The sequence below is a fragment of the Chiloscyllium plagiosum genome, unplaced genomic scaffold, assembly GCF_037043375.1.
Source record: "Chiloscyllium plagiosum isolate Xiang-an unplaced genomic scaffold, Cpla_swu_hap1 HiC_scaffold_31, whole genome shotgun sequence".
Lineage (NCBI taxonomy): Eukaryota > Metazoa > Chordata > Chondrichthyes > Orectolobiformes > Hemiscylliidae > Chiloscyllium > Chiloscyllium plagiosum.
The window spans coordinates 34,404,056-34,419,981 of NW_028270169.1; the positions used below are offsets into that span (position 1 = coordinate 34,404,056).

Here is a 15,926-nt window from a genome sequence, read left to right on the forward strand (position 1 = left end):
TCTGCCAGGGAATAAAATTGTTGCTGGAATATGACCAGAAACTTGAGGATTTCTACATTGATTGAAGCCATAGTCCTTCATATATGGAGTTGTTGCAATTGCAACAATGTTTTCACTATTAACATATTAACTACATTGATAATACTAGGTTTTTATGCAAAGAAAAACGCTGGTGATGATTTTTCAATTTGTTTTAACCATTCCTTTATAACTCTTTAAATTTATTTTCTCCTAATCCTCGATGGGGAAAGGAAACCAGTGTACGTTGCTGACCAACAGCATTAGTCCAAGTTACTTTGCTTTCTTTCCCTGATGTATTCTTAGTGCTAAATGATTCTCAGGGAGTTCTTGTGATTATGTGATGAAATATAAGTATTGTGAAAATTCTAAAAGAATTAGGAATTGAGTCTTCTGTTTTATTTAGCAGATGACTTAAAAAATGTATTAAGGTCTGAAACACCTGACTGAGTGCACAGTTTACCTCATGATTGTCAGCCTCTGGGATCATTGATTGTAGCAAGATACAGTTTAGAACAGTCTTTTGCAGACCATAAAAAAAAACCCCATCCTTATTAGTAGGTAAATTTGTAATATTTCTGCATGAAGCTATCTACATTTGGTACAAATGTTCTTGCAAAGATGCAAAAGTTTTAGGGGGACTGTTTGCATTGGTAGATTAAAATCTGCAGAGATTATCTCACTCCACCACATTGTCCCTCTGTGGGGGTCCTGCTCGCTACAATACGACAGTAGTCTGAAGTCTGTAGCTCCAGTAGTTGTGTAGACACTATCCAGCAGACCATGAAATAATGAGAGACAGAAGGCAGGAACACTGTGGTGTGGGGGAGGCTGGTGATAGGAAGGGAGGACACAGACAGGTAAACTCTCCAGTGAGAGGTAAGTATGCCTATTTTACTGATTGGTGTAAGTAAACTACTTTCTTAAAAGTTATATTAAAATACTCTTTATATACAGCACATATTATGTAGTCTGAGAATTTAGGTGGGAGGACTATGATTAACACATTTAAAAATGAATCTTCAACTAAAAATATTTGAAGACAGTTGTGTTAAGAGCATAATGTTGGAGATCTTAGAAGACAGGGTTGCTTTGAAAGAGGAAGTACACTTTTTTTGTTCAGAGGAAGCTTGTAATATACAACTTGGAGTCAATTTAATTTCCTGAAGTTGTTACGACTGTCGAAAAGACTCAGATCTGAAGTCAGACAAGTTGAATCCTGGTGTGCAGCTGTTCATAATTAGTGTTGTTTATACGAAGAGTTTAATTCTAATGCCATCCCCATTAATCTTTTTTTAGATTGATATGAACTGTGCAAAATGGTATTTAGTGCTAATTAACATCGAATTCATGTTCTTCTTTCTCAAAAGCTTTGCAATGGAGCCCCCTTAGTTGAAGCTCTTGCCAAAGAGGTCAGTCCCTGTCCCCAAATATTTCTTTCAACAATAGTATACTTTTGTTATTGCTGTCTTTGGTAACTCCAACTCTATTCTGGCTCGCTCCCCATCCTCTACTCTTCATAAATTTTCATTCATCTAAAACTGCTGTTGATATTGTTGTATCCTAGGTGAGCAGAAATTACATTGTTTTTCTTTTTCATTGTAAAAGAGTGCTGCATTGCCAATTGAATATATGCTTGACTGTGTACAGTTTGTCAGAATTAAGCCAGACAGATATTCTTGAGGCAAACACACAAAGAATTAGTTTCATTGCTAAAACCCATCCAGGGTTAGAAAAAAAATTAAGACACGTCCCACTTCTCGCCAATACACACGAGCATGCACACTCTCCAAGCATGCAAAAAAAACCTAGAGTTATGGATGTTAAACACTGCAAAGTGTGGGAGGAAAGATCAAAATCAATGAATCTTTATTGAAGATGTCCAGGCATTTTGCATCTCACTGACTTGATTACTTTTCAGATGCAGCTGGTATACTTCCTTTCGTCTTGAAATCTGTTGTAGAAAATCTAATGGTTTTTAGTTGAATATCTCTGTCTGCTTAGAGATGTAGACACATTTTTCTCAGCAAAGCAGGATATACAGCATAGGTGGTATGCTGGAGAGTGAGTCTCAGTCTAGGGGCTGGGATGCTTTGTGTCCAGATCACAATTCAAGCATCCACACAAAAGATCCTTCCTTGGACTCTCCATGCCGATTGTATATTCCAAAGAATATTAAGGGATGGTTGATGTCTCGCACAACTTCCCTTTACCTATTATTTTTCCTCTGAGGTGGTTATATTTTAAATGTCTGAGCTATTTACTGAGACCATTCTTTGTTGGTGAGATAGACAGAGATTATCAACATCTCCACATTCTTCGAGCTCTAACCTGTGTCTTGTTCAATTCCTTCACCCATCATTGGAAGCCATACCTGCAGCAGGCCAGGCAGTGAGCTCTGAAATTCTTGACCCAAACTTCCGCATCTCTTTACCTGCCATTCTCATTCTCTTTTCCCCTGTAAGCCTCTTCATAAAAGCTATACTGATCCAGTTTTTATTTCTTTTGTCTTTATGTCGCCCTGATCAGCTCTGCACAATTTTTGACTGATTACTCTGCAGTGAAGCAACTTGGAAAAATTGTAAATGTACTTTACAAAAGTAAGTGGTTGTTTATTTCTATGGTGGTGATCTGTAGTTTATAAAACAGTTCGCTAGCTCTGCAGTGAGTTTGCACTGCTTTGCGGGAAGAACTGCTTTCTTCAGCTCTTTTTGGTTTGAGTCTGTTTTTCAGCAGTCGTGCAGGTTTGCTTCATTCGATGAATGCATGAAGATCAGTTCTAGTGCTCCACTTAACAGCTGTACTGTAAATTAGCAGCTTTTCAGGTACTTTATATGACATTTTTAGGCTTATTGAGATGATGGATGTGAGTAAATGGAGCTGGAGAATCTCACTACTGGATTGAGTAGTGAATTCTCCGATTCCATCTAATGGGCTCAGAACACAATAAAGTTCCCTGCGTTGCATTGCAACAAAGCACCTTGGTTTCCATCTGAAAAGAGAACCAAAAACAAAAATGGAAAAGAATGGAAATACTCAGTGTGAAGGGGAGGGACTTATGGAGAGAGAAACTGAGTTAAAATTTCACGCTGATGACTCAGTGTTAATTCTGTCTCTCTTTCGGGATACTGCCAGACCTGTTGAGTATTTCCAGTATCTGCTTTAATTTTAGGTTTCCAGATTTCCAGCATTCGCAATATTTTCTTACGTCAGACAACAAGCTGTTCTGTCAGTGTGATGCAGCTGAAATGGTCAAATGAGTTTGTGTGCAGTTACTGGTTTATACTGACCAAGTTTTGTAGAATTAGCAGCACAGAAACAGATCATTCACCTCATTTGATTTGTGAGAGTATTTCTGCTGCACAACAGCCTTCTCCTACCCTGCTCCATCTCACCCCCAGCATATCATTTCCTTCCTTTCACCCACACGTACCAATCTAGTCTCCCCTTCAATGGATCGAGGCTGATTGCCACAACTCTTCCAAGTGATTGTGAATTTTACATTCTGTGCTTCATACTATATTGATGCAAGGATGAGTAGTGACGTCGGGAAACTTCCCATCTTGTCGAAACCTGCCTCAGAAGAAAGTGCCCTCTGTCACACCTGATGTTTACTCTGGGCAACAGGTACAGAATAGAGTTGGGCATACCACTTTGTTTGCAAATCGGAGGTGACCACAAGAGCTGCTGTATAGACAGAGGTTTTTTGATAGACACTCGTCAGTTCTCTGGGGATTAATCTCAGTTATTCTCTTTTAATTTGGGCCATTTCTCCCCCTGGCTTTCACAGAATTTCACATCCTCACCCATTCCCCATGCCAGTGGTGAGCCTCTTGACTCTTTCTAACCCCCATCACCCCTTATAATCCCCAAGCCTTCTCATGTCAATTCATTGCCTCTCCTGACTATTCTATTCCCTTTCACCATCATTTGGTGATTTTGCCCAGTATCAACCACGGGAAGACCTCGAGAGCCATGTTATGAAATAAGACAAAGGTCTCCATATTTATTTAGCCCTTGGTATATTAAAAAGAAAGTTATACATTTCTTGTAGATTGTACACTCTGCTGCTACAGAGTGTCGGTGGTGGTGGGACTTAATATTTGCAGATGTGATGCCTGTCAAGCTGGTTGTTTTATCCTGACTGGTTTTGAGCATCCTGGAGTGTTGTTGGTAGTGTGCTTATCCAGGCAAGTGGGGGGGGGAGTATTCCAACATACTTCCATCTTGTAGATGATGGACAGGCTTTGGGAAGTCAAGAAATGAGTTACCTGCTACAAGATTCCTGTGCTGTGATTTACTCTTGTAGCTACATTATTTAAATGACAAATCCACTTCAAATTCTCGTCAATGATAAACTAAGGATGTTGATAATGGGAGATTCAGCAATGACAATGTCTTTGAATGTAAAGGGTGATGGTTAGTTTCTGGCTTGTTGAATATGGCCATTGCTCGGCATGTGTATGGTGCAAATGTTACTTGCCATTTGTCAGCACAAAATTGGATATTGTCCATTCTTGCTGCATTTGGAGATGGACTGTGTTGCAGTAGAGTACCTGGGAGGGCTCCTGTAGAGTTAAACTGTTTGTACGGTTGTGTTTATGACAAAGTAAAAACATCAAGTCCTCAGAACAGAAGGTTGAGAGGAAACCAAAATACTGTCCTAAAGGTAGAACAATTTTCATAGCAGGAGTATGAAGCCAATTCAGGGCCAAACAATGGTTGCGAATCACTGCTTTAGTGGATGGTGTTGGAAACCGATTGAAACTTTTTTTTGATATTTGTGTTAAGATATTTCTAACTGTGTTCTGTATAGCTTTCCTTACTTTACTGTACTACACAAAAGAAAAGTTATGTTGTTCATCTGAAAAGATGAACAAAAAGATCATCTGCAGCCCCATTTGAATATACTTTGGTAACTGACTACTACCTTAAACAACTGCAAAAATTAAGCACGTGATCTATCAAGCCAGATTTTGTTTTGGCATCTAACTTATCTGGTAATACCATTAGCTGAGATCATAACAAAAACAACTATGTGTTAATAATGACATACCGATAGTCCTTGGGATATTGTCAACAAACAGCTGTTTTAATTTTTATCTAAGACTTGTTAGTTCTCACTCACACAAGTAGCTTTTTTTTCCCTTTTGCTTTTGAAAGGTAGAGTCATAAAGATGTACAGCATGGAAACAGACCCTTCGGTCCAACTCTTCCATGCCGACCAGATATCAGAATTAATCTCATCCCATTTGCCAGCACTTGGCCCATGTCCCTCTAAACGCTTCTTATTCATATACCCATCCAGATGCCTTTTAAACATTGTAATTGTACCAGCCTCCATCACTTCCTCTAGCAGCTCATTCCATACACGCACTACCCTCTGCGTGAAAAAGTTGTCTCTTAGGTCTTTTTTATATCTTGCTCCTCTCAACTTAAATCTCTGCTGTCTAGTTTTGGACTCCATGACCCTGGGGAAGAGACCTTGGGTATTCACCCTATCCATGCTCCTAATTATTTTATAAACTTCTATAAGGTCACCCCGCATCCTCTGACACTCCGGGGAAAACGGCCCCAGCCTATTCAGCCTCTCCCTATAGCTCAAACTTTCCAACCCTAGCAACATCCTTGTAAATCTTTTCTGAACCCTTTCAGGTTTCACAATATTCTTCCTATAGTAGGAAGATCAGAATTGTGCGCACAATTTCAAATGTGGCCTAACCAATGTCCTGTACAATTGGAACATGACCTCCCAACTGCTATACTCAATGCTCTGACCAATAAAGGAAAGCATACCAAACATCATCTTCACTATCCTATCTACCTGCGACTTCACTTTCAAGGAACTATGAACCTGAATTCCAAGGTCTCTTTGTTCAACAACAATCCCCAGGACCTTACCATTAAGTGTATAAGTTCTGCTGTGATTTGCCTTTCCAAAATGCAGCACCTTACATTTATCTGAATTAAACTCCATCTGCCACTCCTTGGCCCATCTGATGAAGGTCCCTTGTACTTTGAGGAAACCTTCCTCGCTGTCCATTACACGTCCAGTTCTGGTGTCATTTAAATAATTTCATGGCTTGTAGGCCTTATCCACCTTTAATAAGCATTTACTTCAAGTCTTAAAAATGTGAGACTTCACATTGTGGGTTAAGGCTATTGCTACAGCCATAATAGTGTCACCAAATGATCTTGTTGAGTTCATAGGTGGGAGTCATGCCATGCCCTCTTTCCCCTCCCATTGAAAAGAAATCGATTGGTAATGAGGGCAGGATGTCTGAATATTGCCATCTATTGTTAAAGGTCTGTAGAATCTCCAAAATGTTTGGGAAATCCAGCTGCACAAGTTCAAATTACACAATTTAAAATTAGTTAGGTCAAGAAGGACTTTTTTTGGAAAAAAAAGTAGTCTTTGTTTTGGATAGTGGCTAATTCATGTGAAACTAATAGTTATCTGACAGTTAATAATCCTGATGTTTACTATGAATATTTGATTCAAGTGAATTTTGAAAACATGCTTAGTCTCAGAAAGTTAGCACATGATGTCAATTCAACAAAAAATGAAATTGGTAACATAAATAGTATCATTTTCCACACCGGTAATCATTGTGGAATGAGTGTGAGGTTGGTCATTTTGACTGAATTAAGAATAGTTTGTGGTTTATTGGCCTTATTTAGGCTTCACCTGGGAAATGTGTAAGGAATAATAACTGGAGGACTCTCAACCTTTTGGGTTTTAGATTGTAAATTATGTTATCTGTCCAGACTATTGATCTTCCTGTTAAAAAGTATTCTAATAAATTTAGAAAAGATATGAAGGGAACACAATTGTCTCTTAACTATCCAAACATATTGAGTTGGTTAGAAGAGTAAAAAAAAGTATGCTGGTGAAATAATTGGCATAATTGCAAATCTTATAAAAGCTGAAAAACCTCTCCCTCAAGTGGCCTGATTAGGTACTTAATGAGAATGTTTTCTTTGTAAGGCTTTGTTCATTCTTGTACGGCAGCCTATTTGCAGAATGGACATCTTGTTCTATAGAGGCCCAGGGGAATTGAAAAAAAAAATAGCTGAGCTTACAAAGTAAATGTAACGGAAAAAATTATATTGTACACTGGGACGCTGTTCTGGAATGATCAGCTCAGGACACTGGCTTCATGAAAAATTTAAAAATCTGCAAGGGAGATAAGCTATGTCATTTTCTTGTTGTTATGATAAATGACCAGACCTTGCGTTAGGAGGGCAATTTTTTACTCTGGGCAACAGCACAGTAGGTCACCTGGAAGCTGCAGTGGAGTTTGATGGCTCTGCGTTATTAATGTATTGCTTGCCAACCAAGATCTTTTGAGGAATCATTTAAAGATAACTTTTACAACAGGCCTCTGATAGCAATGTAGAAAGAAGTATGGTAGCAGGTTAGTCGATCAGAGGGTGAATTGCAGTTGTGGCACTGAGAGATCCTCTGGGGTTGGGGTTCCTTAAGGTTTTCTTCTATGGACTGGACAGATGTACCTTCTGGCCCAAAAGCAAACCTGTGAAAGAACTGATAAATTACCCTGCCCACACAATTTCCTGGTCAGCTGGAAATAGGGAATCTCTGCCTCTCCTCAAAGATACCAATTAAAATAGCAGTCAGACTCCAAGACATATCTGCTTTTTCAAGGATGCAGTCATAGAGATGTACAGCATAGAAACAAACCCTTTAGTCCAACTCGTCCATGCCAACCAGATATCCTAACCTAATCTAGTCCCATTTGCCAGTACTTGGCCGATATCCCTCTAAACCCTTTCTATTCACATACCCATCCAGATGCTTTTTAAATGTTGTAATTGTCCCAGCCTCCACCACTTTATCTAGCAGCTCATTCCATACAGGCACCACCCTCTGAGTGAAAAAGTTGCCCCTTCGGTCCCTTTTAAATTTTTTCCCTCTCACCTTAAATCTATGCCCTCTTGTTCTGGACTCCCCCACCCCAGGGAAAAGACCTTGTCTATTTAGCCTTTCCATGCCCCTCATAATTTTTATAAACCTCTATAAAGGTTTCTATTCTCTGTTTCCCCTTAGCCTCTGACGCTGCAGGGAAAACAGCCCCAGCCTATTCAGCCTCTCCCTGTAGCTTTAAATCCTCCAACCCTGGCAACATCCTTGTAAGTCTTTTCTGAACCCTTTCAAGTTTCACAACATCCTTCTGATAGGAGGGAGACCAGAATTGTATGCAATACTCCAAAAAATGGCCTAACCAAAGTCCTGTACAGCTGCAACATGACCTCCAACACCTGTACTCAATGCTCTATCCAATAAAGGAAAGCATATCCTATCATCCTGAGTCTCCACTTTCAAGGAATTATGAACCTGCACTCCAAGGTCTCTTTGTCCAGCAACACTCCCCAGGACCTTACCATTAAGTGTATAAATCCTGATCTGATTTGCTTTTCCGAAATGCAGCACCTCACGTTTATCTGAATTAAACTCCATCTGCCACTCCACAGCCCATTGGTCCATCTGATCAAGATCCCATTGTAATCTGAGGTAACCTTCTTTGCTGTCCACTACACCTCCAATTTTGGTGTCATCTGCAACCTTATTAACTATACCTCCTATGTTCACACCCAAATCATTTATATAAATGAAAAAAAGCAGTATATCTGGCTGAGTCCGAATGGATCTTTTTTTTTGTTATGTCTCCACACTTATCCATCCAGTATCTAGCAGGTTGTTGGGAATTTTCAAAAGACCCTAAGATCTTTAAAGCCATGTGGTTGCAAATAAGGTCATAGAGTCCTACAGCAGGGAAACAGGCCATTCGGCCCAAAATGCCCATCCATGCTAACCTCATATCCCTGCACTTGGCCGATATCGTTCTAAACCTTTACTATCATATATTTGTCCAAGTGCTTTTTAAATGTTGTTAATGTACCTGCCTCAACACCACTTCTGCTGACAGCTTATTCCATATGCGTACCACCCTCTGTGTAGAATGTTACTCCTCAGGTTCCCTTTTTTTCTTTGTCCTCTAACCTTAAACCAAGGGAAATGGTATTCATTTTTAAAGACAAAGCTTGTTGTCTTTATCACAATCAATTTAGCAAATGGACATGAGAGGCTGAACTTCCCATTTGGGATCAGGGTCCTCCTGTAAGGGTCAAATGCAGATTCTGAAGAACATCGCTGAAGAAAGGTTCTGTCTCATGGATCAGTTAATAGCCAGAGGTCACATCTTCACTGTCCCCTGAGGATGATGGGCCAGAGCCTGACTCTGGAGGCCTGGTGGGTGTTCTCTGGCAATGAAAGCCTCGACATGGAAGTACTCTCTCAATGCGCTTCACATTTATAGAAGTTGCCAGGTCGCTTTTTTTGGCACTCCTCCATAGTGCTGTGGTCATTTCTCATCTGTGTCAGGAATGGGTTTTTAGATGAGCAATCAGGAGTGCAGCCTCCATTCTTTGGTCACATTTTGACCATTGAACAGGCCTCACCTTGAGTGGCCAAGAGCAAAGGAGTTGGTCCACTCAGATATCTGTGGTGTGTGGGCTGCTTTTTTTGGAAATCCACTTGCTTTGAGGAATATGGCTAGGGTTTCTGGACTGTATAAGCGAACCGGATTGACTACTTCAGTTCCCATCTCAGCCACCCCACTAAATTCCTGGCCTAGGAAACGGTTTGATGTGGTGATCTTGTTGTTCCAGTAATTCTCTGACTCCAAGTTTCCCACCTTTTGTCTCATAATAATATATTTAAAAGTTCTAAAGTTAATAAAATGATCCAGCGCAGTTCACCACGCCATTTGCCGTCATGCAACTTCGGTGCAACTTCTGAAGTATTTTGAAATGTAGCGACCATTGTAATGTGGGAAACACAGTAGGCAATCCATACACAGCAAGCCCCCACAATATGATGACAGCCAGAGAGTCTATTTTACTTAAGTTTTTTTTGTGTGGGATAAATGTTCGCTTGGCGATGTCTTTGTCATCCCAGAAGATTTTTTGCATCTATCAGAAGTGCAGCAAATGGTTCACTCAAAGAATGTCACCTTTATTAGTCCAGCACTCCCTCAACACTACACTGGAATATCAACTCAGAATTTTTTGAACTGAACCCATAAGAAGTGTGACACTAACTGAGCTTGACTGGAATCTCTGGGTCAATTCACGTTGTCCATATTGATGCGAAGAAAATGGAAGTTCAGTCCCCTAGAAACCAGCACTGATGAAATATCTGTATTCTTTCTTACATGCTGTTACAAGTGATAGCCTTGGTTTAATGGTAGGGCACTCCTCTTGGAGTGTGAAGGTCGTGGTTCCACACAAACCTGAGAGACTCCAGTACTACTTCTAGGCTGGTAGATACAGTTACCGGCAGGGTGGGGGTGGGGGTGTTGTTGCATTGGTGCTCAGAGGTGCAATCATGGATGCACGTTAAGTCAAGGTCCCTTCTGTCTATTTAAGTGACTATAAAAGATTTCATTGTGCCTCCCGAAGAAGAGTGGGAGAGTTTGGTGCCTGAGCAAGCACTTTTAGCCAACACCACAAAAACACAGATTAACTGAACATTTAACCATCAACGGTTATGGGCCTTGTCTACTTTGTTTGCTTACAATGACTCACTTCCAAAGTACTTTGTTGGCTGTGAAGTGTTTTGGGATGTCCTTTGGATGCGAAAGCCGAATTTTCTTTCTTATTATTCGTACATTGTGATGCCAGCTGTCTTCCCTGACTATGCGTTTCACCACAAACAGCCAGCAACAAAATGCTACAAGACATTTAAAACCCAGCACGTGCATACCAAATAAAAAGGGTTTTGTTCCTTGAACTCTTGAGCCTGCACCAGTTCCCAGTGGAATACATTGCCGAGGGCATAAAGGTTACGTTGTTAGCATAACTGCATGTGCCTGATGCAGAGCTGCTTTTTTCCCCTCGTCTGTTGACACACCACATGATTTTTATTGAGTGCCACCACGACAGATGTTTTTGTACGCTGTGACCAATGTCTTCATGCTCCAGTGCTCTTCCAAAAAAAACAGTCGATTTTGTTGTGTTTTGTTGCGTTTGAATGCAAACTGAAAAATTGTACTAAACCAACTGAGACTGATGGAACAGTTTCTCTTTCCTCTGGGTATATGAGACTAAATCTCGCCCGTGAGAATTTTGGGCTCAGCCCTCTCACGTTTGTCAGCTTTAAGAACTCTGTAGGGAAATGTGTTTAGGCAATTTCAGCCCACTTCCCGGTGGGAGTGTCTCCACGACACAGAGATTGCACTTAATTTGTCACAAACTGAGCAGCCGAACCAGGCAGCTCATAACAATGTGCTTTGCGGAACAGAAATAACAGTGCAGGTTTGTGACTTTCTGTGTTTAAAGCTCAATGGGAAAATGAGTTCTGTCATTGGACTCTCTGAGCAGGGCATGGAACTAATTTGGCAGAATGTCTCAACAAAAGACCCAAGGTTTAACTTGGTGGTGGTGAGAAGGGTCCTCACTGCCAGATCCCCTGTGCACAGCCAGTGTCTTGCATCATTGCTGAATGAATGATTTGGGAGAAAAGTCAAGTTTGACTATGACACGTGTGCTGCATTCTCACTTAGGAAAGGCTGCTGGCTTATTGCCATGTGTTTTACATTTGTACAGGTGCAGGAAGACTCGTGAATCAGTCTTTAGTTCATAGGAAATGTGCATGGCTGACTTATTATCCATCTCCAATTGCTCTTGAGAAAGTGGTAGTGAGCTGCCTTCTTCAAACATTGCAGTCCATGTGGAGTAGGTGCATGCACAACATTATTTATTAAAGACTTCAATGATTTTGATCCAGCGACAGTGAAGGAACAGTGATATGTTTTCCAAGTCAGGGCAATGTGTGTGGCTTAGAGCCTGCAGATGTTAGTATTTCTAGGTGTCTGCTGCCTAGCTTGTAGGTAATAACGGTCACCTCTATAGGTATCCAGATATGCAAGGTGATCATAGAATCCCAGCAGCATGGAAGCAGGCCAATTGCCCCATTGTGTCCACATTGTCCCTCTGAAGAGCATCTAATCCAGACTCATTCCCCCACACCCCCATCCTATACCTGTAACCCTGCATTTAGCATGGTCAATCCACCTAACCTGCAGATCTTGGACTGTGGGAGGAAATTTACTCAGACACGGGGCGAATATGTGACTTCCACACAGATATTCGTCCAAGAGTGGAATTGAACCTGGGTCCCTAGCGCTGTGAAGCAGCGGTGCGAGCCATTGAACCAACATGTCACCCCATGTTATTGATGGGGCCTTGGCAAGTTGTTGTGGTGCATTTTGTAAGTGGTGTTGGTGGCAAAGTGAATAAATTGGCCATGTATTAGATGGGGTGCATATGAAGTGGGCTGCTTTGCCCTGGATGACATTGAACTTCTTGAGTATTGAAGGAGCTGAATTCATGCATGCAGATGTAGAGTACCCCCATATTCCTTCCTTGTGCTTGGTAGTTGGTGACAGACCTTGAGGAGCCAGGAGATTGATTACTTGCTGCAGATTTCCTGGGCTCTGACCTTCTTTTGTAGCCCAGACATTTATATGGCCAGTTCAATTGCTGGTCACAAGTTAAGCTTGGAATGTTGATTTTAAAGGATTAAACAATTCTGATGCCATTGAATATCAAGGGGTGATGGTTGGATTTATTTGGGGTGACCTGAGCAGAAGTGCTCTAGTTGGGCATGGTTCTCACCCCTGATCTCCCAGTAGCTCATTGTGTGAAGAGGCTGAAGAGAAAACAAAGAGGTTTTGCAGTGATGCACCGGATGGCATATAGCTCATTGTCAGTCATATCTGAGTAGTGGCCCCTTTGGTGAGGGTGGTCTCTGTCTGTCTTAAAAAAAAGAAACCCCTCTAGGAAAGCACGTAAGGCTAGATGAATAAAAGGCAAGAATGAAAAGTAGGGGTGGCACGGTGGCTCAGTGGTTAGCACTGCTGTCTCACAACACCAGGGACCTGTGTTCGATTCCAGCCTCGGGCAACTGTCTGTGTGGAGTTTGCACATTCTTCCCATGTCTGAGTGGATTTCCTCCAGGTGCTCCGGTTTCCTCCCACAGTTCAAAGATGTGCAGGTCATGTAAATTGGCCATGCTAAATTGACCATAGTGTTCAGGGATGTGCAGGCTCAGCGCATTAGTCAGGGGAAGTGTACAGTATGGCATATAGCTCAGTAGGGGAATAGGTCTGGGTGGGTTACTCTCCGGAGGTTCTTTGTGGACTTGTCGGGCCGAATGGCCTGTTTCCACACAGTGTAGGGATTCTATGAACTGTGTCAAATACAACTTTGATATATTTTGATATAGCTCCTGTCAAACTCTGAATTTGATAGTTTTAAGCATTATTCATTGTGTTTCATTCATTTTTTACATTTTTCTATAATATTAAATATGCTTCATCAGATATTTACTGATAAAGAGATCAACTTTATCCTGCTGACTGTTGATTTGTATATCAGTTTGTCACTAAAGTTATCTTTATGGAAATACAGTGCAGTCATGTGTGTTTATTTGTTGAATAGTTATGATTACAATGCAATTAGTAGGCAGAATATCAACATCTGATAGTCAACAATCTAATTTGTTGAATGTTCTTTGTTTTGTAGAAAGACATTGCACTAAAACCGCACGAACGCCTGGAGAAACTTCAAAACCCTCTTGCAAAGAAAAAACGCAATGAACTGCAAAATGGCCTGAGTTTCCATGCCAACAAGAACAGACACAGCTACCGCAATGGAAGTTCTGACAGAGAAAATGACCCCAGCTTGAGTCACATTCATGGGAAACAGAAACGTTTCCAGAAGAGGCACAGACAGGTAGGATAGATTATCCTTTTTAATAGAACAGCTGGCTAGAACAGTGAACTCTATATGGGATACTCTTAACTGAATGTTTACAACACAAATTCTTGTTTCCTTCTGATTTTACTGACATATTTAATCAACAGCTTCATACATAGAAACTGCCCATATCTTATTTTATAAAAAGATGCTGGGGATCCTATGTGTTTTGAAGTCGATCTATTTTATCTTAAGAATTCTGTCATACTACCACCATGCAGAGTTAGTCTTCCCTCCAAAGTTGCCAAGGATTCAAAAGAAAATTGCCTGGACCAATGCCAATTCAGGTCTGTTCAGCATGAATGACAAACCTGTCAGTAATTCAGAAACCTCAATTTGAAGTTGTATTGATGATACAAGTGAGAGGTAAAGATGTTATTTTGATTTATTGTAAACTGAATAAGAGCTGCAACTTGGTCAATATCAGCTTTATCTCAACTAATTGTGTTTGCAAAGGATTTTCCTGTAGGTGGCACACTGTCACAGCACTAACTCGAGCTATTGACTGTACAGTATTCTCGCGGCCACTGCATCCTTGACCTTAAGCTAAGTGAAAGGTCGGCTCCATTGATTGAATTTCACTGACGATAAGGTACTTCAGATTTGTGTGTGACTTCTGGAAATATCAGTTACAGCAAGCATACTCACAATGATCATTTTTTCTCCACCTTAGCATTTTGCTTAAGAGATCATGGAGTTTAGTGTGACAATGTCTGGGTGAAGTTGTAAGGACCGTACTTGTATTCCTCTTCTTCTAAAATTCAATGCGATTCAGTAAGAATCTACCTAATAGCGTACAGTTTTGGTTGAGAGAGGGACAAGACTGGCAACTTAACATTCTGGGATTTAAATGTTTCACGCGCGTTAGAGAAGGTGATAAGAGGTGGGGATTTGTGTTACTGATGAGAGAGAATATCACAGTTGTACTGAGAGAGGACATTTTGGATGGCTCACCCAGCAAGGCCATATGGGAAAAGCTCAGGAATACAAAGGATGCAGTAACTTTGTTGGATTGTATGACAGCCTCCCAAAAGCCAGTGAGAGATGAAGGAACAGATATTTAACAGGTATGAACACAATGCCAAGTATTCATTAAGGATCTCAGCAATTTCTTCTGGCTTCATGCACAAATTCCATCCTTTGTCTTTGAGTAGACCTCTCTTTTTCTCTACCTCGCCTCTTGCTCCTTATATGTATAAGTCGCCTTGCAATTTTCCTTAATCCTTTATGCCACAGACATTTCCTGGCCCTCTTTAGCCCTGTTGATTGCTTATTCAAGTTCTTTCCTGTTATCCTTGCATACTTCGAAGACTGTCTTTAGTTTCCTAAACCTTTATTATGCCTCCATTTCCCTTTTGACTAAGGTTTCAATTCCTCTCAAAGCTCCTGAATCTTACCATCCTTATCCTTCATTTTCACAGGAACATGCAGGTCCTGAATTTTAAAAAGATTCCCACACGTCAGGTATAGATTTACCCTCAAACAGCTGCTCCCAATCTAGATTCCCCTCGTCCTGCCTAATATTGTGGTACACAACACCAGATAATAATCCAACAGCTTTATTTAGAATCACAAACTTTCAGAGTGCTGCTCCTTCGAGAGATAAAGTCTTCATTTGATGAAAGAACAGCATTCTGAAAGCTTGTGATTTTTAAATAAACCTGTTGGACTATAACCTGGTGTCACATGATTTCTGACTTTGTCCGCACCAATCCAATACTGGCATCTCCATATCATAATATTATGGTAGTTAGCCTTTCCTCAATTTAATATTTTCACCCAAAAACTAGTCTTATCCTTATCCACGAGTACCTTAACACTTAAGTAACTATAGTCACTATATCCGAAATGCTCCCCCACTGAAACTTTGAACACCTGGCCGGGTTTATTCCCCAATACCGGGTCTAGTCTGGCCCCTTCCCGAGTTGAACTATTTACATTTTGTTTCAAAAAACCATCCTGACATACATAACAAATTCTTACCCATCCAAGCCCCTGGCATTAAGCACGTCCCAGTCAATACAGGACAAATTAAAATCACCCACCAGAACAACCCCGCTGATTTT

General features: G+C 40.8%; 1 protein-coding gene across 8 annotated transcripts in view; it reads left to right on the plus strand.

The window, feature by feature from the left end:
• auts2a (activator of transcription and developmental regulator AUTS2 a) overlaps positions 1–15,926 on the plus strand; it is a 1,204,773-nt gene that overhangs the window by 282,827 nt on the left and 906,020 nt on the right. For all 8 annotated transcript variants that reach the window (XM_043718594.2, XM_043718599.2, XM_043718597.2 and 5 more), the window contains exon 3: positions 13,627–13,836. In XM_043718594.2, coding sequence (XP_043574529.2) covers positions 13,627–13,836 — 210 coding nt within the window. The remainder of the gene's footprint in view (positions 1–13,626; positions 13,837–15,926) is intronic.